Raw genomic sequence first — 26,855 nt, forward strand, 5'->3', positions numbered from 1 at the left:
ATTTGTTACAAAAAATATTGACTATATACTAATCAAACCAAAGCCTGGACAATGTGAAACTTGCAGATACAAGGGTGCGGTGTTGGTGCTTACATGTTATCATTATCTTTCCCTAATAAATCGATCATGGCAAGTAACTTTGGGTAAAGGGGGTTTGACAATATTGATTCCGGGTCATTCGTCGAAACTGAAACACAGAAACTTATTTTCAATTTGAAAATGTAATTTTTTTTCAATCACTAAGTTTTTAACTGACCTGAGTCATTCAGATAACCTATTACTACACTGTGCATGTTTTGTCCGTAGTCATTCATTTACCGTTGAAGAGTTTTAGCTTCTATATGAAACCCCTGATGCAATTTCAACTAATTTTTGGAAAAGGAATCCAGGAATAAAGAGAAACAGAAATTTTGAATTTTATGGTCCTTGTCATTTTGCCTCTTAGACCCAAACCAAAACTGTTGAATTCATGTTCATGGGTATACATTCATTAAAAAAACACTCATTCTTTTTCTCTGCTCTTGCATATTAAGCAAAAAAAATTACGTGCATGTTTATGATGAGCAAGGGCGTCTCTTCAAACATTGTGAAATACACGGCCCCTGGGTCAGGGTTTCTGGAACTAGGATTGGGATTTTCAGGTTATAATGTGCAAGGGTGTCTCTTCCCAAATTGTGAAATTCATAGCTCTTGATTCAGTGGGTTTGTCTTAGGGATGGACCCTTTTGATTCTGTTTAATTCTCTCATCTTTTCTTGGGCATCTAGGATGCAAACAAAGTACAAAATTGTAATGAGCAACAGTGTTGTTATAAGTCTGTAAAATTCTGGACCACTGGGTGAAGTGTTCTGGTGCTAGACAAAGCTTTATTTGATATTGTTTGGAAATCAGTACTCTGCTGAAAAATCCCCCCCCCCATGTGGTATTAAATGGATTCATCAAATTAAATAAAAGAATTAAACAAGAATTTTAAATAAAAAATTAATTTAATGCTTTTCTATGGTCATGCAACTAGCCTTGTAAATCATAAATATATAAAATGAGACAAGTAGACTAGTACCTATCTGTGTACATACATGTAATGTATTCTTCATAGATCAAAAGATGTCTATCATATTAATTAGTCTGCAGAATGATAGTGACAAATTGGAGTGTATCAGTACTGGCATACAAACAGATCAACTTCATGATTTATTGTTAAGTAAATGTACTAGAATCTTATGTCTCTTTTGGCCGACTCCAGAAATTATGCAAAATTATACATGTCGCTTATGATCTGGTTAAGTAACATGATCTTCATAAAAAGTGAATTGGACATGGTCAAAGAATTGGAAATTATTCTTTCTTGTCCTTAATATATCTGAGGCCAAATAAATGGTTCAGTGACTTGAACCAATGGAGGTCGTTCAATCTCAAGGTCTTAGAAAAAGAAAATGTCTAAGCTTTGTGTTGGAATATCAATGGAGCTTGTCAATTTATGAAATATATTACCGTATATACTCGCCTATAAGTCGGTCCGCCTATAAGTCGGTTGTATTTAATAAGCTTATATATCACAGGGACTGACTTAATATAATACCATTCATTTTATAGCTCGCCTATAAGTCGGACATAGAGTTTTGGACAAGATATTAGCTCCAAAAAATCCGACTTATAGGCGAGTATATACGGTATGTTATGACCTTAATTGTCTGAGCAAATTTGCACAGATTTGGAGAATGAATCAGGTTCATTATTAATGAGAACCAAGCTCATTTCCACATAAATGCTACTAACAAATAATGGGATATATCAATATTCTAAATCCAGATCATTCAAAGGGTAACAAAATTTTCTGATAATTGCACTTCATGATAGCTATGGTATCCTAGGCAATTGTTAAGAATATTTGTATCACATTGTTAACTTTGTGGTCTAGCTTACCCCCCCCCCCCCCCAAATTGTGTTCAACAAGATATTATGAAGCCACAGCAATTTTTTACGAAAAAAAAACCCACAAGGAATATTGCTGATGAATAACAATAACTATTGTGAATACAACTTTTATCGACAATTTGGTTCCTCTGAGCATTATTTTTTTCTTTTTTCATACTACAAATTATTATTATAAAGTTGTTAATTTTCACCTATACAACTGTGACCTACATAATCGTTGTGGGAGTACAATTTCATCAGTATACCCTTTTATATTAAGTAAATAAAAGAAATGGAAGTGATGTTTTGTAAAAATTGCTTGTAAAACTATCATGATATTATCTTGATTTTTGGGTAAAAATCATGATATATCTTGATACAAATTTTTTCAATTGGCAGTATGCATCCTTAAAAATCTTGAATAATTTAGGAATGACTAATTCTTGGCCAAATTATTCAAGTATAATATGGTTCTTGGCCAAATTATTCGAGTATAACCTGGTTAAGGTCAGTTTACACTTTTTTATAAATAAATCCGCTTCGCGGATTATAAAGCTTAAACTGACCCAAACCAGGTTATACTCGAATAATTTGGCCAAGAATTAGAGTCATTCCTTATAATTTGATTTTAAAATAATTAAACAACTGTGGGTGTAAAATTGTGCTGCTTTTTATGAGTTCAAATTTGCAGCTCAATAATATATCCTTAGTAACGGAAGTGATGAGAAACAAGGGGAGGTAATAACTGATACACAGATCTAGCACCCATGATGTTTGTTTACATGAGGTAAGATCACGCTACTGTTTGAAGTTTAAGGTACATTTAATAAATCTGGAATTTTCCACGAAGCCCGAGGACTGGAAATGAGGGGATTGCGTGGATACAGATGATTCAGCTGGTTGTGAAGGGGGTGTGTCCCCATACCAAACCAGGTTATTGAGAAACAATTTGCGTTCCTTTTTGGAAATCAACCAATGAGAGACTAGAATACAAACAAAATTAAATTATTTCTGTTTAACAGTGTTCTCAATACTGATTCCACAAGCCCTTATAAACCTAAACATATCATTTTATCGTCAGTCACAAGTGCAAAAAAAATCTTAACCAGGAGAAAAAACAAGAGGCCCATGGGCCACATCGCTCACCTGAGAAGCTTTGACCATTCTGTTCTTTACCAGATTTCCCCCTTGTTATACATAATGCATCCCCACCCTACCCCACTGATCATAATTTAGACATTTTGAAATCTACACTACCCCATGATCCTTCCATGGGCACATATGTTTCAGCTTTTTTGGCCCAGTGGTTCCTGAGAAGAAGATTTTCAAAGATTTTTCCTATATATTTCTATGTAAAACTTTGATTCACTATAATGGCCCCGCCCTTCCCCCGGGGGTCATGATTCCTACAATTTAGAATTTACACTACCCCAGAATGCTTCCACATAAGCTTCACTTTTTCTGGCCCCATGGTTCTTGAGAAGAAGATTTTCAAAGATTTTTCCTATATATTTCTATATAAAAATTTGATTCCCCATTGTGGCCCCGCCCTTCCCCCGGGGGTCATTATTTGAACAATTTAGAATCTACATTATACCAGGATGCTTCCACATAAGTTTCAGCTTTTCTGGCCCAGTGGTTCTTGAGAAGAAGATTTTCAAAGATTTTTCCTATATATTTCTATATAAAACTTTGATTCCCCATTGTGGCCCCGCCCTTCCCCCGGGGGTCATGATGTGAACAATTTAGAATCTACACTTTACCAGGATGCTTCCACATAAGTTTCAGCTTTTCTGGCCCAGTGGTTCTTGAGAAGAAGATTTTCAAAGATTTTTCCTATATATTTCTATATAAAACTTTGATTCCCCATTGTGGCCCCGCCCTTCCCCCGGGGGTCATGATTTGAACAATTTAGAATCTACACTACCCCAGGATGCTTCCACATAAGTTTCAGCTTTTCTGGCCCAGTGGTTCTTGAGAAGAAGATTTTTTAATGACCCAACCCTATTTTTGTCTTTTCTTGATTATCTCCCCTTGCGAGGGGATATGTCCCTTCATTTTAACAATTTAAATTCCCCTTCACCCAAGGATGCTTTGTACCAAGTTTGGTCAAAATTGGCCCAGTGGTTCTTGAGAAGAAGTCGAAAATGTGAAAAGTTTACAGACGGACAGCTAGACAGACAGACGGACGGACGACGGACAAAATGTGATCAGAAAAGCTCACTTGAGCCTTCGGCTCAGGTGAGCTAAAAAACTGATAAAGTGTTTGCATTTTGAGATCTTTTTATTTTAAAGATTTTTATATTTATTTCTATATATTATTTAAAGCAATTTTTCTATATAAATTTGTGGAAAAATTGCACCTGAGATAGTCTGATTCAGTACTGTAAATATTTACAGTAAAACTTGTCCAATCTGGATGAGAGATGTTGTGTATTCCAAAATATTGTCCAACAATCTTAACTTTAAGTTCCTTTCAGTAATTTCAATTGTTTAAAATGTCTTCTAATTCAATCTAATCTCTAATCTGACCAATTTCCATGGACCTCAATGGTGTGTACCGGGTAGATTAGATAATTTTACTGTATAATGATAAATGCTAACTAAATCTTAATGACTCTCTCTTCTTTAGCTTCCTCTCTTTGTTTGCCATGTAATCTTTGCGTACAGGACTGAGTCTCATTTCCAGAATGTTTTTAATTTTTTGCACTATTTCATGAGCGATATCGTCATCAGTTTCAAAATCATGATGTTTATAACTGTCTTTATCTGTAAAGTAGGTCAAGCGGAACATCGATTTCCCTGGAATAACAATTAAAAGATATAAATGTTTCTAACAGTGGTGAATTATTTATCATCTGCTCTTAAAAATATTTGCATTTTCATACAAGTTATGACTATCAACATGAATAAAAATAATGTGCCAAAATTCCACAAATTAATGTACAGACATCATGAACATTTTCAACATTTTTTGTTACAAAAGCTTGTACACTTTGACCCTCTTACAGTCTGAAAAGTCCAATACTCCTTACCATTTGATTTTTCCTCTATGATGTCTGCTGATGCTATCGTATCAGCTGGATAAGTAGCAGCTTTCTGTCGTAGGAACTTGACCGAGCCCTTTGTACCTACTGGGTCTATTTCTACCTTCTCTCCACTTATTCCTACAGTAGAGACATTCAATGTCATTCAATTTGCAATATTATCTTTCTCTTCCTGATAAACTAAATTATAGTTTCTCAGTAATACAACCTGCATAAAATTGTATGTATTATGCCTAAAATAATTGAATTTCCAATTCATAGGCGAAAGCCATTTTAAAAAAAATCCTTTTTTACTTGGGCTAAAACACTTGAAAATGAAATCATAAGCCTCTTTAATTCTATCCCTTTCACGTCTCACCTTGTAGTAATAACTAATATAATTATCATTGTATGATACCAAATTTGGCAATGTAGCTGATCAATCATTTTGCAGTAGCATCTCCTTACCTAGCTGGACTTCTGTGTTAGTCCTCAGTGTGTATCATGTTGACTATGTAACTCCCTACCTAGCTGGACTTCTGTGTTAGTCCTCAGTGTGTATCATGCTGACTATGTAACTCTCTACCTAGCTGGACTTCTGTGTTAGTCCTCAGTGTGTATCATGTTGACTATGTAACTCCCTACCTAGCTGGACTTCTGTGTTAGTCCTCAGTGTGTATCATGCTGACTATGTAACTCTCTACCTAGCTGGACTTCTGTGTTAGTGCTCAGTGTGTATCATGTTGACTATGTAACTCCCTACCTAGCTGGACCTCTGTGTTAGTCCTCAGTGTGTATCATGCTGACTATGTAACTCCCTACCTAGCTGGACTTCTGTGTTAGTCCTCAGGGTGTATCATGTTGACTGTGTAACTCCCTACCTAGCTGGACTTCTGTGTTAGACCTCAGTCTGTGTATCATGTTAACTATGTAACTCCCTACCTAGCTGGATTTCTGTGTTAGTCCTCAGTGTGTATCATGCTGACTATGTAACTCCCTACCTAGCTAGACTTCTGTGTTAGTCCTCAGTGTGTATCATGTTGACTGTGTAACTCCCTACCTAGCTGGACTTCTGTGTTAGACCTCAGTCTGTGTATCATGTTAACTATGTAACTCCCTACCTAGCTGGACTTCTGTGTTAGTCCTCAGTGTGTATCATGCTGACTATGTAACTCTCTACCTAGCTGGACTTCTGTGCTAGTCCTCAGTGTGTATCATGTTGACTGTGTAACTCCCTACCTAGCTGGACTTCTGTGTTAGTCCCCAGTCTGTGTATCATGTTGACTATGTAACTCCCTACCTAGCTGGACTTCTGTATCAGTCCTCAGTCTGTGTATCAAGTTGACTATGTCACTCCTTACCTAGCTGGACTTCTGTGTTAGTTCTCAGCCTGTGTATCATGTTGACTATGTAACTCCCTACCTAGCTGGACTTCTGTGTTAGTCCTCAGTCTGTGTATCATGTTGACTATGTAACTCCCTACCTAGCTGGACTTCTGTGTTAGTCCTCAGTGTGTATCATGCTGACTATGTAACTCCCTACCTAGCTGGACTTCTGTGTTAGTCCTCAGTGTGTATCATGTTGACTGTGTAACTCCCTACCTAGCTGGACTTCTGTGTTAGTCCTCAGTCTGTGTATCATGTTGACTATGTAACTCCCTACCTAGCTGGACTTCTGTATCAGTCCTCAGTCTGTGTATCAAGTTGACTATGTCACTCCTTACCTAGCTGGACTTCTGTGTTAGTTCTCAGCCTGTGTATCATGTTGACTATGTAACTCCCTACCTAGCTGGACTTCTGTGTTAGTCCTCAGTCTGTGTATCATGTTGACTATGTAACTCCCTACCTAGCTGGACTTCAGTGTTAGTCCTCAGTCTGTGTATCATGTTGACTATGTCACTCCTTACCTAGCTGGACTTCAGTGTTAGACCGCAGTCTGTGTATCATGTTGACTATGTCACTCCTTACCTAGCTGGGCTTCTGTGTTAGACCTCAGTCTGTGTATCTTGTTGACTACATAACTCCCTACCTAGCTGGACTTCTGTGTTAGTCCTCAGTCTGTGTATCATGTTGACTATGTAACTCCTTACCTAGCTTGACTTCTGTATCAGTCCTCAGTCTGTGTATCATGTTGACTACGTAACTCCTTACCTAGCTGGGCTTTTGTGTTAGACCTCAGTCTGTGTATCATGTTAACTATGTAACTCCCTACCTAGCTGGACTTCTGTGTTAGTCCTCAGTCTGTGTATCATGTTGACTATGTAACTCCCTACCTAGCTGGACTTCTGTGTTAGACCTCAGTCTGTGTATCATGTTGACTATGTAACTCCTTACCTAGCTGGACTTCTGTGTTAGTCCTCAGTCTGTGTATCATGTTGACTATGTAACTCCCTACCTAGCTGGACTTCTGTGTTAGTCCTCAGTCTGTGTATCATGTTGACTATGTCACTCCTTACCTAGCTGGACTTCTGTGTTAGACCTCAGTCTGTGTATCATGTTGACTATGTCACTCCTTACCTAGCTGGACTTCTGTGTTAGACCTCAGTCTGTGTATCATGTTGACTATGTAATTCCTTACCTAGATGGACTTCTGTGTATCATGTTGACTATGTAACTCCCTACCTAGCTGGACTTCTGTGTTATTCCTCAGTCTGTGTATCATGTTGACTATGTAACTCCCTACCTAGCTGGACTTCTGTGTTAGACCTCAGTCTGTGTATCATGTTGACTATGTAACTCCTTACCTAGCTGAATTTCTGTGTTTCATGTTGACTAGGTAACTCCTTACCTAGCTGTACTTCTGTATTAGTCCTCAGTCTGTGCATCATGTTGACTATGTCACTGCTTACCTAGCTGGACTTCTGTGTTAGTTCTCAGCCTGTGTATCATGTTGACTATGTAACTTTTATACTGGTGACTTGTCAGCGAGTCTGCGATGGTTGACAAATCACCTTCTCTTTCATCTTCCACTTCCCCTCTTGTACCTGATCAGCAATTAAAATCAATTCAATGAACATTTATATTTTCTTTATTACGTAATTGTTTACATTTTGGTAGATTTCTTTGGTCATTAATGCTTAAATATCCAAATATTAAGTTTTGTCACACTACTGGTAAATAATTTCGAACCCAAATGTAAACAAGAGGCCCATAGGCCACATCGCTCACCTGAGTAACTTTGGCCATTCTGTCATTTAACAGATTTCCCCCTTTGTAATACTTATCTTGACCTTGAAAATCCTAAAGGGTCATAATTCTAACAATTTAGAATCTACACTACCCAAGGATGCTTCCACATAAGTTTCAGCATTTTTAGTCCAGTTGTTTTTGAGAAGATTTTTAAAGTTGTTTTCCCATATACTTCAATGTACAACTTGGATTCCCTATTGTGGCCCCGTCCTATCCCCAGGGGTCATGATTATAACAATTTTGAATCTACACTACCCAAGGATGCTTCCACGAAAGTTTCAGCTTAAATGGCCCAGTGGTTCTTGAAAAGAAGATTTTTAAAGTTTCAATGTAAAACTTGGATTCCCTATCGTGGCCCCACCATATTTCTGGGGGTCATGATTTTTACAATTTAGAATCTACACTACCCAAGGGTGCTTCCACATAAGTTTCAGCTTTTCTGGCCCAGTGGTTCTTGAGAGGATTTTTAAAGATTTTTCCTATATATTTCTATGTAAAACATGGATTCCCTATTGTGGCCCCACCCTACCCCCAGGGGTCATAATTTTTACAATTTAAAATCTACATTACCCAAGGATGCTTCCATATAAAGCTCAGCTTCTCTGGCCCAGTGGTTCTTGAGAAGAAGATTTTTTAATGACCCCACCCTATTTTTGTATTTTCTTGATTATCTCCCCTAGAAAGAGGACTTGGCCCCTCATTTTTTTTTTTAAATTTAAATTCCCCTTCACCCAAGAATGCTTTGTACCAAGTTTGGTTAAAATTGGCCCAGTAGTTCTTGAGAAGAAGTTGAAAATGTGAAAGGTTTACAGACGGACGGACGGACAACAGGTGATCAGAAAAGCTCACTTGAGCTTTCAGCTCAGGTGAGCTAAAAACAGAAAATACTGACTGTTTTCCCTGACAAGACAGAACTCGAGTGTGTCCATGCTGGCCAGAGTAGCATCTAGTTCTAAGGACACACCAGGCTCACTCTGTTTCTCCATATTGTACTGCTGACCTGCAGAGGAAATTCTGTTTACTACCATTTTAGTTAGAGTCTAATCAAATTTTAACATAAATACTTGCAGGAACAAAAACAGTAAACATGAATTTTTGTCATAAATCTTGTCTTCCATTAGTCTGTGTTTAGTCTAAGATATAATGTGCAATTTATGTGTGTAATGTAAAAGAGAGGTCACCTGGTCTTATTTTAACTTTCCTCCTCTTGAGTACTCTCTGTAGAATTTCTCGGATTGTTGTATTCATATTTTCTACTTGAAATTTGTTAAATCCTCTGTTTGGAACATGTCTGAAAATACAAAAAAAAATCACTGGACTTTCAGTCTTTGATATTGAGGCTTTCGTTCTTCTAAGATAAGAACTGTGTGTAGCTTGTAATATTGATGAGTGATGTGTTAAAAAGATATCTAATAAATAAATTCAATCTCTCATTACAAGACATTGTAAGAAAATTTCTATGGTAACTTTCTGGGGGGAGGAGAGCAGGTATGTCTTGATGAAAACTATCTGAATTCAGTTTTTTGTCAGATATTGAATTTTGATCTCAATCCTTTAAAGGTCAGTTACCAGATATGTCATTGTATCAAGAAAATATTATTTATCATAAAACCACATTAATTGTGCTGGCATACTTTAGTCTTGATTACTGTAGATCACTAAATTTTCGCGACACCTTATTTTCGCGAGACAATTTCGTGATTAGCGAGACAAAATTTTCGCGAATTGTGGTTATTGCTCTATATAATCTTAAGGAATACTATTAAACGCGAGAATTAAATTTTCGCGAGCACACTGTCTCGCGTAAGTACGCGAAAATAAAGTTCTCGCGAATAAAAAGTGATTTACAGTATATATTATGTTTGGTAGTTTTGATAATATATTACATGTAGTAGTTGTAGATATACATTTACTTACACAGTGACAACGTGAGTGGAGCGGTTATTGGCAGGAGGGGGAATATCCTTCTCTACCAGAGCCAGCTTAGAGAATCCAAACTTAGAGACAGGTTCTCTATTATCCAGACTGGGGAAATCTGTGTCTACTTCACCATCGTCTTCAGCGATGTGAAGGCAGTACATCTCTATGTTCTCACTGCACAACAGGAAAACTTTTATAAGTACATCTACTAAATTATCATATTTAAAAGTTCTCAGATGAAGAACATAAATCTAAAGTACAAATCATCTGTGCCCATTCAAAAATATTTTTAAAAAAGAAAAAAGTTAAATTCAAATGTCTTACTTCAGCTTTGGTTCTCTTTCTTCGTTGGTGTATTGCCAACAAATTAGACCAATCAGACCTTGAATTTTAGCTGTTGCTACAACAATAACTGTAATTGGATATTCCCTCATTCCTGGTGGACACATGGTTAAAAAGATGTCAATTTTCTTAGAGAGAGTCCCCACACTTGCCTAAAAAAATACAAAATTATAGGGGGAAAATCGACAAAAGGCTTTTATAAAGACATAATATCTACAGAGACATTTGAATTGAACTGCTTGTAGTATAATTACACTACTTGAAAGATAAAATAAAAATATAAGATCCCTAAATAAATTTTCAACACACCCTTCCATCAAATTTTGCATATTCAAGGAATGGGTTTTCTCCTAGATTGGCGTAGTTCTCTATTTGCTGAGACAGTTTGGAAGCTTTTGAGAACTCCCCTGGGTCCGAGTCTGGGTATGGCAGTGACTTCTTCTCAAACAAATGACCTTTATCTTCCGCTTAAAAAAGGAAACAAGATTTTCTTAATTAAATCTCAAAATAGATAACAAATTTTTATCAAAAGTACGTTTTAATTTTCGTGTGCACAAAACAAATTTTACACCACCACAATGCATATAAATAATTATGAAAGTAAAATTGCCTGAGGGAAAAGAGCAAAGAGTTTAAATATACGCCATGGATGTCACATTACATGGATGTCATATACATTTACAGGAGGCAAACAACCAGCAAGTACCTGTATAGTCTGATGGACAGTCACGCCAGGAGATGTTTTTGACTTTTCGTTGACTTTTCTTCTCCTTCTTTAATCTTTCCAGTCGCTGTGCAGTGTTGGATCTTAATCTATGTCCTGTCAAAGTGTGTTGTTAAAATATATATATCATCAAAAGTTTTCTTAATTATTAATAAATTATACGTCTTTCTAAAATCTTAAATTATTACACGATTTAGCTGAAGAAATGAAAGCATACTTGCACATCAAGAAAATTATTATCTATGCTTAACTATAAGGTAAATGTCATCATACTAAGGTGAATTTAAAAGAGGGAAAAATGACAGACACTTAATTACCAAGTTATTGGTAATTAATATGTAATACATGTACAAAAAACAGACCATATCCCATGTCTGGAAGAATGTCGTAAGAAGTAGAAAGCTCATGATCTGAAAACTCTGTTCCACTGTCAGTTAAGGATCCATCAAGCCTAAAATATTATACAAAAGATGCAAATTTTGGAAAAATTAGAAACATACTTTATTTAACTCTACATTTACAGGGAGCAATATCCTTGCATATGTAGATAGAACAGGGAACAGATCCCTGTTCACATCAAAGCTTGTGGAAAATCACAGATTGAATACATGTATTATCAAAATGTAATACCGTAAATCTGGAAATTTTTTACTGTAGATAAATTAATAGCAAATCTGCGCGTGCGTTGCATTCACAAAAATATTTTTCTTAAAAATAAATCAACTCAAATAAAAAAAACAAAACATTGTTTAATATACAATTATGGACTCTTTTGGTGCTGAATATGGTTTGTCATCTTCGTACTAGTATGTCATGTTTTCCTTTCCGAGTTTTGCTTCGTAAGATGTCCAAATGTTTAAAAATAATCCTGAAATAGGTTTGTATAATATTTTTACTGCTCAGAAACGCAGCTTGCTGTGGCCATTGCAATCACTGTTTACAACGTTGTTTGAGGTATTGATTGTGACGTCACAATGCTGTTGCATGTGCACGGACCCTTATCCAGTGAATATTTAGTGTTATGAACTGTTTGCGCTTGTAAAGATTATATAGGGAATATAGACTATATAATAATATGTATTATGTAATTCAATATTAACTAACGACGTTTTTTCTCTTCTTATACTCGGTACAAAATGATTTTATCAAAAAGCTCGTAAAAGCTAACATTATTTTATATAATTTATTACATGTGTGATTTAATTAATAAAATGTTATGAAACCTTACACAGTTAAGATCTTTTATTATTTTTATCTGATTATAGAACATTGGCATTGCTTCAGATTGCAGTGTTTTTTTTTCAGTACTTTGGGACTGGGGGCTGGGGCCCTTAGAATTGGGAATTTCAGTGTCAATTAGACTAAATTGGGAATCTCCCAGAAAAACCCAGTCCCATAAAAGCATTGTGATAAAGCTTTGTTTTTGTCTTTGTATTACTGTAACAAACAATTGTGAAAACAAATCAAGACTATTCTTGGTATGAATTATCTAATTACTTGCATCAAGAACAATAGTGGTATGAGGTGGCAGAGGATAGTTTCGAATAAAGTACCGTCAAAAAATAGAAAAAATAGAGAAACCGGAGGTTTGAATGCATATTGTAGGTAATTTTATAGCTAGAATATTTTATGGGTGCATTTGGAGGGAATTGGTGGCCTTGTATATTTTATTGAAATATGACACTTTAGTGTCACTACTACTGTATAGGGGATATGGACTAGAAATACAAAACTAAGCTCAAAACTCGCTCTACCGGTATTTCACCAGAAAAGCGGGGTGGGTTCATAGGATGAATTGTAGCTTGAAAACGAGGTGGTTGAGCCCATATCTCTTGCTGTTCATTGGTATGTACAAATGTTATTCTGCAATTTGTGTGGTAGCTTAGGTCATCAGCACGGGCCTGGAAGCAGATGCGGCTGTGGCAAAATAGTGAAAATAGGCTTGATTCACATGAAATTTTGAGATTATCCCTGCGCCATCTTTAGGGCTCATTGTGTAAGTTGTACATGTTTTATTCCTAAAAGCTTCAAATTTCTCAAGGGACTACATCATACTATAACTAGTGCTAATTGTAACGGGGACCGTTACAGATGTTCCCCAAACGCTCCCCATGTCCCTTATCGTGCCTTATTTCTCTAAGACCTTTTATAAATATGCTAAGTATCCCAGGACTTCATTTAAGAATATAAAAGTTACAATGATATCAACTATCAACGATATATTGTTTTGCATGTGCGCACACGTACATGTACATGCATATGCAAGATGATTATGGCATGTTGATTAAGCGATTAACATATCTTTCTATCCCGCAAATCAAAGAAAAAAATACATATATAAATTTACCATTTTTCAAGCAAATGTCATATTTTTAATATATCGATTCACATTTAATTTCTCTACTTATTTTAACCTCGGGCTCAAAGTTGGTTTTATTCCGACGACAAGGCAGGGATAAAGTCGACTAAGGGTATCACGCCAATATCTAACCAATCAAAATGAACTTATTCAATAGTATTTCCATACATGGAAAAGGGATTTTCCTTTTTGTTCAGAATTTTTTTTTAATATTTCCTCTCAGTCCATTTTGACAACTCTGATACCTGTGCCTGGTAAATTTTATATACTTTGTAAATAAATATATGAAGGTTTTTTGACCGGAACTATTCATTTTTTCCAATGCATAGGGGGCTACTCTCTGGGTTTTACAAGAGATGTTTAAAAAGACATTCGTGTCAGCTAATGTGACCTATATTGTTTAACACCTTCTTATTAATATTTTTTTCATGAATGCAAATATCTGATTATTTTACGAAGGAGCGTACATGTATATTGATTTTTAATATACCGAAAATCGCTATTTCTGGGGATTGCGTAATTCAAAAAAAATTCAAATAAATTTCAAAGGTAAATTAAACAAAGGATGCTTGGTATTAAAATATTATTTCAAATCAGTAGAATTGAATGCTATTAACGACATCTGAATGAATAGGCTATAAAAGGCTTATATGCCAACTTTGGTCATCTGCACTTTAATTTTAAACACGACAGGATTTGTAATTTTTTCTGTATAAATTAATAATTTCTATATACTTTGGAAACTCAAATGAAATATTTTAATACACTTTCCTCGAGCTTTTTTTTTTTCAGTTTTCTTGAAATTTTATGTGGGTCCGAGGTGTTATTTGAGTTTAACAGTGATTCTCTACGTTGCCATTAATTTGATTTGTTTGTGTGTGTGTGTGTGTGGGGGGGTTATTTTTATTCTTAACCTATTTAACGTTGGAGTTGAATCTTGTATCTTATTCCAAGAACTTAAGATTGATTGTGACATTTGGATGAAAGGTCAAGGTCATTAAAAACCACCACCTCTTTAACTTCTAACCTGTCAACCGAAATAAACTCTGAAAGGTGTTTCTAGATTCATGTACATGTACTTCATGTTTCATTTTACCCTTGGGTCAAGGACAAAGGTTAAGGTCGATTTCAAGCTCATAGGTCAAGGTGATTTTGGTAAATAGCTAATATCAACATTTTATTCAGGTTACCAGTGACCTTGACCTAAGTTTCAAGGTCAAGGGTAAAAAGATCTGCATGCTTCAGTATGTTACATGTCTTGACATTTAGAAGTTCTTAATTCTGCATGAACATCTAACACTCAAGTATACTGTCTTTTAATACATTGTGTGCGGTCGCATGTGCATGCACGTCCATGCATTTACTTTTGATAGTAGTATAATGTAGGCAATCATTATATCTATTCATATTTGAAATTTCACCCTGTATTATTGAGAACCAAGAAAGTTGTAGGCATTTAAAGTTTTAGCCAATCAGATTGCAGCACACGTGCATGTGCGTGCGTTCAGGATTATTCTTATATATCATACTGTAGATCTTCATAATGTAAGACTATGTTCAAAATTTCAAAGGATTTTGTCAGAAAACAAAATAGATATTTAGACTTTAAGTTTCAGCCAATCGCAGCGAAGGGCACCTGCATGCGCGCGAGATCTTGCTATTTTGACCAAGTCATCATGTCTATACTACTATTATATCCTTATATTATGAGTTTCAAAGCATTTCATCCAATATTTAAAAAGTTACGGCTAAATCTACTATATTTGTCATTTCACGTGTTACACGTGCGCGCACATGCACGCACGTGCGCGCACATGCACGCACGTGCGCGCAAAATGACCTTCGTTCCGCACATCTACATAACATACCTAGTGACCCTAAAAAGGTTTCACCTAGATTGGATGAGTAGTTTACGAGAACACTCGCGGACAAAAAAGTACCGGAGAACAAAGAAAAAATTCAGAAAAAGTAAAAACAATATGTTCCCAAACTTCGTTTGGGGAACATAATTACATGTAGAGGGAATTTAAAATTTTTCAATGCACATTTTAAAAGCAGCTCAATATTAAGTAAACCGTCAGTCAAACGTTTTGATTGCAAAAAAAACTATCCTCTGCCACCATGAAGTATCTAATTATGAAGAAATCCAACATGGCTGAACAACAAAAACTGCTTGAACTTCACTGAAAAACATGCAATAAACAAACTGAATTTGATCACCTATTTTGTAAGTTTTTCTTTGGGAAAACTTCCACTACATTTTGGGAAAATACAAGCATATTTTCAATTGGGACTGGGGCCAAATTTCGGCCCCAAATCGGCCCTAAAAAAATCACTGGATTGTATGTACGTATGTAACTTATAGACTTTTAGGAAAATTTTAAGTGCTTTTTTAATTTGAGCACCAATGACAATTCCCAAAATTTGGAAACATAAAAATTAACAAACACTCCCCAACTCCTTTTTTTGTGCCATATTCCATGTAAGCCTTTTTTAAAGAAGACAACATCGGTGCATTTTTGACTTTAACAACGTTTTCCCAGAAGGATACCAATTATATTGAAATTTTAACATTGCACGCGTGTACATGTGAATGCACGTGCGTAATGATCATATCATCTTGTCTACACTTTCTATATATTTAAATATACTATATATTAAAGCATTTAGTCTAAAAGTATTTTAAATCACTCATTCAAGTGTATTTTAATTTCATTCGTTCTAAATGCACGCAGGTGCGTGCACGTGCATGATGACCATACCTTCTTGTAGCAGGCCCTAATATCTATCTATGTTCTAAATCCCATCCTGTTTGGTTGAAAACCAAGGGAGTTATAGCAATTTCAAGTTTCAGCCAATCAAATTGCAGCACACGTGCATCCGCGTGATTTCATGAATTTTTTTTCTTAATCATATTGTAGGATATCTTAATGCATTACTATGTTTTAAATTTCAAAGCATTTCGTCAAAAAACAAAGGAGATATAGCTGTTTAAAGTTTCAGCCAATCAGATTGCAGCACACTTGCATGCGCGTGATTTCTTGAATTTTTTTGTATATCATATTGCAGTATATCCTAATGCATGTCTGTGTTTAAAATTTCAAAGCATTTCATGAAAAAACAAAGGATATATAGCCATTCAAAGTTTCAGCCAATCAGATTTAAGCGCACGTGCATGACGCTTTTTCATGAAAATTTGTATATATCAAATTGTAGCATATCCTAAGGCATGACTATGTTCAAAATTTCAAAGCATTTCGTCAAAAAACAGAAAAGATATCGAGATTTTTGTTTCAGCCAATCAAAGTGAAGTGCACGTGCATGCGCGTGAGTTCGTGCTAATTTGACATTGTCATAGTTACTACACTACCAATATATCCTTATATAATGAGTTTCAAAACATTTCGTTAAAAAATGCAAAAGTTATGGCTATTTCAAATATATCTGTCACTTCACTCATTTCACGCGCCCGCACGTGCAGGCGTATGCAGGCAAAATGACCTTCGTTCCGCACACCTACACTACAAACCTATTAACCCTAAAAAGATTTAACTTAGTTGGGTGAACAGTTTCTGAGAACACTTCCGGACAAAAAAGTACCGGAGGACAAATAAGAAAAAAAAAAAATAATAATAATAAGAAACCGAGTAAAAACAATATGTTCCCAAACTCCGTTTGGGGAACATAATCAACAGCTTTTTGACCCGGCCAGCTTCGCAAAATTAAATCGACGTAAAATTCCAGATTTACGGTAGGAGCTAATTTCATACCTTGAAAATTTTTTAGTATCTCTGTCGGCTTCATCATTCTCAATAATTAATTCACACATGCCAGTATCGTCACTTGTTATAAATGAATTACGTATATGAGAGAGTAAAAAGGCTGCATTGTCCATCATCGCCATGATTCTGTTATTTTGTGAAATCTGTTTTGGTACTACAATTTCAGCTCAATCTGTAAAGACATAAATAAATGTTTATGCTAAAATGTCTGTAAAATGGCACATTTGTAATTTTTACAAATAGAGAACATTAAAGATTTGTTGATATAATACATATATCCCAAAGAGTTGGCAATTTTATCAATCGAAAATAGGGAGAAAATGAGCTTCAAAGAATGACAGAAGTGCTTGCTACACACACTCCCTCAATCACTGCTCGTATTAATGCCTGTTTCCAATTTTTTTCTCTTTATTGATAAAATTTTCAATTCTCCTAGTATAACCCAAAAAGAAATACAGTGGCGTGCCAAAAGTGAAGATAATTTTATTTTTTCTCTATATATTTCATTGAAAACAACATTTTGTAAAATCTTAGGTAAATGGTCAATTTTAGTCCAATTTAATTATTTATTTCAGTACTTAAACCAGAAAATGTGTAGTTATCTTTCTTTAAAAGATCATTACACGTTTAATATGTAGTAAAATATAGTTCATCACTAAACATCAGTTCAAAAATTCAAGATCAATGTTGACTATATAATTCATTGTGAATATATGACTTAAAAATTCATGTCAAACTAAAATTAAAATACTTTTAAAGTATCAATGCTTATCAGATAAAAACTATTGTTTTTTTAACTACAACAATTTCTTGGATTATCCAAAAATTTTTGATAAAATCTGTCGAGAAATGTTGTCATACCAGCGATTTTACAAAATATTGTTTTCATTGAAATATATAAAGAAAAAATAAAATTATCTTCACTTTTGGCAAACAACTGTACATGTACTCTGCAGCTTTATTAGAGTGAACATGGTGGGGTTTACTGGTATGCACAGAAGGTAAAATGATTAAACTAATTTCCAAAAAGTATGTCGTGTTTAAAATTATACTAATAATTATCAAAAGATAATCATCTGAGTCATCTCTTTTCTTTTTCATAGTATATTTAAATGCAAGTGAAGATCCTCTGACAGTTTCAGGCTTTCAGATAATAAAATAAGGCACATTATTCAGCAGCAAAATAATGAAACAGCTCTTATCACTGTAGGAAAATGGCATTCAAAAGAAAATCAAACGAAGTTCGGACAACAAACAATCAGAATATCATACAATAGATCATGCAATCGTAACCCATAATTTAATACAGAAAAAAGAGGTATAGAAAACCGTCATCACCTTCCTGACATAGCTCTTCTGTAATTAAAGGTACAAAAGACAGCTTCCCTCATCTTGATCAAAAAAACGTTTTACAATTTGACATGCAAGATTGGTATTATAAGTATCAAGACAACATGGATGGAAAAAAAATGTGCTTGCAGACAATTGCGTGAATTTGGAAAAAAGTGAGAATTAATGCCTAAACTTTTGGCAGTTACATAGTAAGAGACCCACGTGTTTGACAATAACCCTCACAAACGTCATTCTACGCAGTGTCACTCCACTTTTTGTAAACATTGTAAAAGCTTCGTTCTTGTAAAAGGCATTCTCCCATACTTGTTCTATATACAGCAGAACAGGAAATCGGGAAAGAATCCTCTGCTTTACCTTTGTCAACTAACAACCTGTAATACTGGATATTATTTAATTCTACATAGTTTGTAAAAAAAACTTTCATACTAAATTCAGACAATCAGATATAAAATCTTTGTCATTGTAAAACTCCCTTTTTTAATACATGCAGTGTGCATAGTGGTTAGACAGACATCTCGGCCCAGTGACACCTCAGCCCATGACGATTGACACCTTGGCCCTGACAGGTCGACTCAAAATTATTGACACATCAGCCCACATCAAAGACACCACGGCCTAAGTAAAATTTTGTGACAGAAAAAATTAATCCAGTGTCTGAATTAATGTTATTATAAATTCATTCAATTTTTAAAATAATTCTTTCTGACGATTAATAGATTTTCTTCATAAAAATCAAATTGGGAAGGGGGAGAGGTCTATGATATCATTTCTAATCTATGTAAGTCCTTAACCCGCATCTCACTCTTGTGGAAGTGCGATATATATGCTTAGTAATGATTTATTCCATTAACGTAGTAGCATTTCTTTCTTATGATTAAATGAATATATTTCTATTATAAAAATGTATGTTGTTGTATCATTTTGCATTGTTTCCCTGGGGATTTAAAACATGGGATATGTCACTTATGATGATTTATCTGTGAAAAGGAATGGACTACATGTAAACATGTTGGTAAATTTTCTTTTTGGCTTGGGAGGTTAATGCGAGAATGAGAAAAATGTAGTTATATGAAATAGGAAATATGAATACAATATGCTTGTATCAAGTAATTAACTTTCATGAGTGTTTTCATAAGAAATGTTAAAGAGTCCTGCTCGTAATTAACCCCTCATAAATATTTGCCAGTATATATGACACACACTTGACACTCCATTAAAGAATGCACCTTGGCATTTTCTTTGTTAATGAATTAGCACCTTAATTATTTCTTCTCATTTTGATTATACTTGTAGGTAATAAGTTAGAGCCTTAGAGGCAGTTTCTTTATAATTTAGAAGAAAAAATGATGTTGTTTTTTTTTTTTGCTCAATATTATATTTTATTTAAATCCAAATTCTGGAATAGGAAATATAATATATTTTGCATTGAAATTTAGCTCAGGTCGAGGTGTCATATAGATTGGCTGACCTGTCTGGGCTGAGGTGTCATTGGGCCGAGATGTCCTTGGGCCAAGGTGTCTGACATTCGCAAAGTGTAATGAGAGAGATGCAGTTACTATTCAGTGCTCTAAATATTTTATTTTTTTTTTTACATACCCGGTATGAATTTTTTGGCAGGATTTGCATCATTGTAGATGAATATGTAAATGCTGAAAAAACAACATGAATCTGCTTCCTCAAAATTACAAAGACTTCCACTCGGCTGAGTATTGGGAAAATTTTTTCAAAAAGCGAGGAACAAAGGCATTTGAGTGGTATTTTTCTCTTTTTATCATTATTACTTAATGATCAGAATAATAATGCTATGTATGTTTTTTTCTGTAATTGCATCATTGGAACCCACAGGTTTTCTCTCTGTTACACTACTTTCAACCCGTGGGAGAATATAGTGTAACGAATAGAAAACCCATGGTTTCGATAATGCTGAAAATTGTGTAATATTTTGAATGTAATTTATAGAAAGTTCTCATTACCATTATAGATTTTATTTGAAATATATAAGGAGCCCAAATTTATAAATTGATGATTGAATGATCCTTGTAAATGATGAAGCTGCCAAGTGAACAAAACAAATTTTTTTTAGTTTTGAGTTTTAGCATAAAAAATATAAGGTTATTGATACCTTTGTAACACACATTTTATTTTTACGTATTAGCTTCACTTCTAGCTTATGTTCTGCTCTAGGTATGGAGAATATCCAGAGCTTTGTGGAGTTCTACATAAGTACGTGAAGATATCAGACAAGATCCTGGTAAGCGGTTGTGGTAACTCGGTGCTGAGTGAGAATCTGTACGATGTTGGTCACCATGACATCACAAACATCGATATCAGCGACGTGGTCGTGCGACAGATGATCGACAGAAATAAGGCACAAAGACCAGACATGAAGTACATCAAAATGGATGCGCTCAATGTAAGGTGTTATTTTGTTAAATTTATATTGGATGAGGATATGTTTATAATAGGTTTTTTTAGAAATTTTATTTTACATTTGAAATGTGCTTTCTGAACTTCATACGAATAGAATAGATAATTTTTCTTACATAAAGAGTGAGAGTCTTCTATCATTGTAACCCCCCATGGATGATCTTATCTTTTACTTGTCATAATGTTAAGAATGCTATGTATTTGACAAGATCACCCATTGGTGTCTGATGACGAAGTAGACAATGTGTGACAAATTGAGTTACTTGCATGTAGTATTAACCTGTTTTTGTCCCCCACTTTCGCGAAAGCGAGGGGACAGTAAATCTCATTCGTCTGTCTGTCTGTCCCTCCGTCACAAAAACTTTAACCTTGCCATAACTTTTGATTTAGTGGAGCTATGACTTTCATATTTCACATGTGTATTCTTGTGAAAAGATTTTTCTGTGGGTACCACCAAATTGGACCTTTTTACGTTGGAGTTTGACCCACTTTTACACAAATTTTTTTAATTTTTATGCCCCACCATGAATATGGCCGGGGCATATAGTGTTTGTCATGTCCGTCTTCCATCCTTTCATCCTTCCGTCACACTTTGCGTTTAGCTCTGTTCAAAGCTAAGTTTCAAAGAAACTATCCAAGATATTTTCATCAAACTTCATATGCTGATAGATATTGATGAGAGCTATAGAACTGCATCAACATTTTTTGACCTTGACCTTTCCTTTGACCTTGACCTCACTTTTCTTAAATTAGTGTTTAGCTCAGTTTTAAACATACCATTCAAGATGGTGTTATCAAACTTCACATGTTGATACAAACTTGCATGGATGATGCATTTCGGGATGAACACTACCAGACTTGCTTTGGATGCTGGATCTGACCTACATTTTCCAGATGAGTGACCAGGTTAAAGTTTTTGGAGCAGGTCCATTCCCAAGTAACTATAAGCCCTACTTGGACCAAACTTGCACGGATGATGCATCTAAGGATGAACACTACCAGACTTGCTTTGGATGCTGGATCTGACCTACTTTTTTCCAGATGAGTGACCAGGTTAAAGTTTTTGGAGCAGGTCCATTCCCAAGTAACTATAAGCCCTACTTGGACCAAACTTGCACGGATGATGCATCTAAGGATGAACACTACCAGACTTGCTTTGGATGCTGGATCTGACCTACATTTTCCAGATGAGTGACCAGGTTAAAGTTTTTGGAGCAGGTCCATTCCCAAGTAACTATAAGCCCTACTTGGACCAAACTTGCACGGATGATGCATCTCGGGATGTCAGAACACTACCAAACTTGCTTTGGATGCTGGATCTGACCTACATTTTCCAGATGAGTGACCAGGTTAAAGTTTTTGGAGCAGGTCCATTCCTAAGGAACTATAAACCCTACTTGGACCAAACTTGCATGGATGATGCATCTAAGGATGGACACTACCAGACTTGCTTCGGATGCTGGATCTGACCTACATTTTTCAGATGAGTGACCAGGTTAAAGTTTTTGTAGCAGGTCCATTCCCAAGTAACTATAAGCCCTACTTGGACCAAAATTGCATGGATGATGCATCTAGGGATGGACACTACCAGACTTGCTTCGGATGCTGGATCTGACCTATATTTTCATTCCCAAGTAACTATAAGCCCTACCTGAACCAAACTTGGATGGATGATGCATCTAGGGATGGACACTACCAGACTTGCTTCGGATGCTGGATCTGACCTATATTTTCATTCCCAAGTAACTATAAGCCCTGCCTGAACCAAACTTGCATGGATGATGCATCTAGGGATGGACACTACCAGACTTGCTTCGGATGCTGTATCTGATCTACATTTTTATTCTCTAGTAACTATAAGCCCTACCTGAACCAAACTTGCAAGGATGATCATCTAGACACTACCAGACTTGCTTCGGATGATGGATCTGACCTATATTTTCATTCCCAAGTAACTGTAAGTCCTACATGAACCAAACTTGCATGGATGATGCATCTAGGGATGGACACTACCAGACTTGCTTTGGATGCTGGAGCTGACCTATATTTTCATTCCCAAGTAACTATAAGCCATGCCTGAACCAAACTTGCATGGATGATGCATCTAGGGACCTCACTTAAATGAAATTAATGTTAAACTTCATATGCTGATACATACTAATGTAAGCAATTCAGCTGCATCACTATTCAAGATATTCTGATCAAATTTTATACACATACAAATTTTCATGTTGCTTTACTAAATATATCCTCGGCGGTGCATTCGTGTCCTATGGACATATTTCTAGTTTACTTTAGCCATAACTTTTGAACGGTAGACACGAGGACTTTTATATTTCTCAGATGTATTCTTTGTGGAAAGACCTTTCATTGGATATCAACAACTTTGACCTTTTGACCTTGACCTTGGAGATTTCCGTACTAATGAAAAAACTTGAACCTTGGCCATAACTTTAAAAGGGTATAAAGGGCTAGGATTTTCATACTTCACATATGTAATACTTGTGAAAAGTCCTTTCATTGGATAACAAGAACTTTGACCTTCTGACCTTGACCTTGGAGTTTTTAACCTTGGCCATAACTTTTGAAGGGTTAGTGCTAGGGCTTTTGTACTTCAAATATTTAATCCTTGTGACAAGACCTTACATTGGATATCAAGCACTTAGACCCTTTGACCTTGACCTTAGAGTTTGACCTACTTTTTAAAAACTTTAACCTTGGCCATAACTTTTGAACGGTAAGGGCTGGGGCTTTCATACTTCACATATTTATTCCTTTTCACAAGACCTTTCATTGGATACCAAGATATTTGACCTTCTCTGACCTTGACCCTCGAGTTTGACCTACTTTTTAAAAAAAAACCTCGACCATAACTTTTGAAGGCTTAGGGCATTCATACTTCACATATTTATTCCTTGTGACAAGACCTTTCATTGGATATCAACAACTTTGACTTTGACCTTGGAGTTTGACTTACTTTTTAAAAACATTAACCTTGGCCATAAATTTTGAATGGTAAGGGCTAGGACTTTCATACTTCACATAAGTAATGCTTGTGAGAAGACCTTTCATTGGATACCAAGAACTTTGACCCTTTTACCTTGACCTTGGAGTTTGACCTACTTTTCAAAATTTGGGTACCAGTATATTTAATTTGCATTTAAGAAAAGTTTAAATTTCGCCTTGTTGCCATACAGGGTCTTGTTCCTTTTAACTTTTGATTGAGAAGAGATAGGGCTTTGATATTTGACATGTGCATTACCTACGATAAGTAATTTCCGAGCATGCTATGATTTCTGATTCCTTGACGTTGCCCTTCACGATTGACCTTATTTTTAAAAAAATTAACTTTGGTGATAATTTCTAAATGACATATGATAGGGCGTTCATATATGACATATCACCCACAAAGGCACCGAAAGCGGGGGACCACAATTCTTTGAATTTGCTTGTCTGGTTTTCAGATGGATTTTGAAGATTCCTCATTTAGTGTTGTCTTGGACAAGGGGACATTAGATGCCCTAATGGTGGACGACTCTGATGCTGTGACTAAAGATATCGATAAAATGTTCAGTGAAATTGGACGAGTACTGAAGCTGGGTGGTCGATACATTTGCATTTCTTTAATGCAGGACCATATATTGAATAAAACTCTACAGTATTTCCCTGAAGTGTGAGTTTCTCTTAAGTTATTGCACAAAAATGAGATATTGGGAACTACGCATGTTAGTTGTTGAGAAGTAACTCTGTGCCATAATGAATTTCGGATGTTCTTAATTGTAACTTTTATTGGATATATTTAATCAGAACATTATTTTTTACTAGTACTACTAAAATAAAATCTCATTGTTAACAGGAATTCACAAGACTATAATTGTTAATTAAGAGAGAGATTTACACAAGCCAAATTTAGGCCTGAGAATAAGAAGGGTGCGTGTTATGGATTATATTTGTAGGGGATGGCCTGTGAGAATTCATAAGATAGAAACAGAGAATTCTGAAAATACGGACAAAGATTTTACTCTACCTGTGTTTGCTGTTGTGTTCACCAAATTCAAGAAAATGTCAAACATGAAACCAGTAAGTAAAGGAAACAAAATTTGACATTGGTTAAAAAATCATGAGATTTTCTAACATGTTGTTAGCATAATTTGTTTTTCCATGTAATATTTTTATTTGGTAGATACTTGAAATAAGCAGCTCTGAAGATAAAATCAGTCGATATAACTCTGTAGATGAAATGAAGACTCTGATCAAAGAGGTGCAGTATTATGCCATGATTAGACAGAAACTAAGTAAGAGGTAAGGGAAACAACTCTATATTAAACCAGAAGTCTCTGTCGAGACTGTAGCTCTACTGGTTTATACTTAAAACAGAGGAAGAGAAAAGTAGCAGTTGCGACTTGAAACTTTAAAAACAGCAATTCATAGAAAAATGATCCTTGCCAATCATCAAAGCAAAAACCGATGCAGAGAGTTATGTATCTTAGTGTAGTCTACTTGTGTGCCAAGTTATATTGAAATCAAACCAAAACTGTAGAAGGAGTAGCATTTTGAAAGAATTTCAAAGAAATTTCTATTTTTAGTAACCATGGCAACACCGTTCATCGAAATCAAAAACCGATGCACAGAATTATGTATCTTAGTGTAGTCTACTTGTGTGCCAAGTTATATTGAAATTGGACCAAATCTATAGGAGGAGTAGCATTTTGAAAGAATTTCAAAGAAATTTCTATTTTTAGTAACCTCGGCAACACCGTTCATTGAAATCAAAAACCGATGCACAGAATTATGTATCTTAGTGTAGTCTACTTGTGTGCCAAGTTATATTCAAATAGAACTAAAACTGTAGGAGGAGTAGCATTTTGAAAGAATTTCAAAGAAATTTCTATTTTTAGTAACCATGGCAACACTGTTCATTGAAATCAAAAACTGATGCACAAAATTATGTATCTTAGTGTTGTCTACTTGTGTGCCAAGTTATATTGAAATCGGACCAAATCTGTAGGAGGAGTAGCATTTTGAAAAATTGTTTACAGACAGACAGACAGCTAGACAGACGGACAGACAGACAGACGGACGGACGCCGGACGCATTACTATCGCACAAGCTCTTCTGGTCTCTGACCAGTAGAGCTAAAAAGGAAAACAGTGTTCACTTAAAAGGATTATGTATACAAGGGGAGGCTGTGTACTCCTTAATGAATATGGGACACAGTTCATCAGACATGTTCATATAGATCCTGTAAACTTCAAAAGTACATGTATAGAAAGGATATAAGTTAATTAAAAAACATTGAAAACTCATAAATTCATACAATGAATGCATTTTAAATAAATATATCACAAAAAGTCCTAATTATTTATCTGAAAACTCTACATGAGAATATCTATACCTTAAATAAAAAAAAAAATATACCTTTAAATTACTTGTAATTGATATAATGTTACAGCTGACCATAAAGATCATGACCACTGAATATTACAGTTTACCTAACTTCTCAGAAGTAAAATTGATATTACAGGAACTTGTACGGTGAGCAGGTTTCCTTGACCCTGTTCACATCCTCATCATCAGAACCTCGGTACACCCTCCATATCGTGGATGTCCCAGAGACAGGCCTCAGGAAGTTCGCCATATTTATTGTTCCTCAGGGGAGGTAACTTGAAAATTTTATGAAAATGAAGTTTCTTGTAACAAAAATAATATTTTATAGCTGGTATTAATGTATATTTTATATGTATATGTGCAATGGTATTATAACAGAATAGATAAACACTTTTGTTTGAACTATTCAAAGATGATAATTATTGAGTTGTAA

The 26,855-nt window shown here is 35.3% G+C and overlaps 2 protein-coding genes across 3 annotated transcripts; one reads left to right on the forward strand and one right to left on the reverse strand.

The window, feature by feature from the left end:
• Positions 1 to 4,191: 4,191 nt before the first annotated feature.
• Positions 4,192 to 18,640, reverse strand: LOC134275320 (target of rapamycin complex 2 subunit MAPKAP1-like). Of its 2 annotated transcripts, none has more exons than XM_062757597.1 (12): positions 18,593 to 18,640; positions 17,243 to 17,426; positions 11,476 to 11,564; positions 11,096 to 11,209; positions 10,699 to 10,856; positions 10,372 to 10,541; positions 10,045 to 10,221; positions 9,309 to 9,418; positions 9,020 to 9,127; positions 7,788 to 7,922; positions 4,949 to 5,080; positions 4,192 to 4,715 (listed from the first exon to the last, which is right to left on the reverse strand). In XM_062757597.1, the coding sequence occupies exons 2-12, from the start codon at positions 17,374 to 17,376 to the stop codon at positions 4,513 to 4,515; spliced, it is 1,530 nt and encodes a 509-aa protein (XP_062613581.1). In that variant the 5' UTR covers positions 17,377 to 17,426; positions 18,593 to 18,640; the 3' UTR covers positions 4,192 to 4,512. The 2 variants fall into 2 exon arrangements, with proteins under 2 accessions (XP_062613581.1, XP_062613582.1); XM_062757598.1 differs by lacking the exon at positions 18,593 to 18,640 and adding an exon at positions 17,615 to 17,687.
• A 103-nt stretch (positions 18,641 to 18,743) lies between these two features.
• On the forward strand, positions 18,744 to 26,697 carry LOC134275319 (eEF1A lysine and N-terminal methyltransferase-like). Its single transcript, XM_062757596.1, has 7 exons — positions 18,744 to 18,883; positions 20,225 to 20,361; positions 20,792 to 21,020; positions 24,499 to 24,707; positions 24,991 to 25,114; positions 25,218 to 25,336; positions 26,559 to 26,697. The coding sequence occupies exons 2-7, from the start codon at positions 20,270 to 20,272 to the stop codon at positions 26,695 to 26,697; spliced, it is 912 nt and encodes a 303-aa protein (XP_062613580.1). The 5' UTR covers positions 18,744 to 18,883; positions 20,225 to 20,269.
• The last annotated feature ends 158 nt before the right edge of the window (positions 26,698 to 26,855 follow it).

The sequence above is a fragment of the Saccostrea cucullata genome, unplaced genomic scaffold (assembly GCF_032062105.1).
Source record: "Saccostrea cucullata isolate Sc308-1 unplaced genomic scaffold, CSIRO_AGI_Scuc_v1 ctg6953, whole genome shotgun sequence".
Taxonomy (NCBI): Eukaryota; Metazoa; Mollusca; class Bivalvia; order Ostreida; family Ostreidae; genus Saccostrea; species Saccostrea cuccullata.

What these genes read in the sequence shown, in the direction of transcription:
- LOC134275320 (XM_062757597.1), bottom strand. Translation starts at nt 17,376, where the DNA reads ATGGCGATGATGGACAATGCAGCCTTTTTACTCTCTCATATACGTAAT. An exon ending in TCTTCCAGACATGGGATATG is followed by an intron (nt 11,210 to 11,475) that starts GTCTGTTTTTTG and finishes ACACTTTGACAG; the next exon opens with GACATAGATTAAGATCCAAC. An exon ending in CATAGAGGAAAAATCAAATG is followed by an intron (nt 4,716 to 4,948) that starts GTAAGGAGTATT and finishes TTGTTATTCCAG; the next exon opens with GGAAATCGATGTTCCGCTTG.
- LOC134275319 (XM_062757596.1), top strand. Translation starts at nt 20,270, where the DNA reads ATGAATCTGCTTCCTCAAAATTACAAAGACTTCCACTCGGCTGAGTAT. An exon ending in TCAAAATGGATGCGCTCAAT is followed by an intron (nt 21,021 to 24,498) that starts GTAAGGTGTTAT and finishes TCTGGTTTTCAG; the next exon opens with ATGGATTTTGAAGATTCCTC. An exon ending in AAATGTCAAACATGAAACCA is followed by an intron (nt 25,115 to 25,217) that starts GTAAGTAAAGGA and finishes TTTATTTGGTAG; the next exon opens with ATACTTGAAATAAGCAGCTC.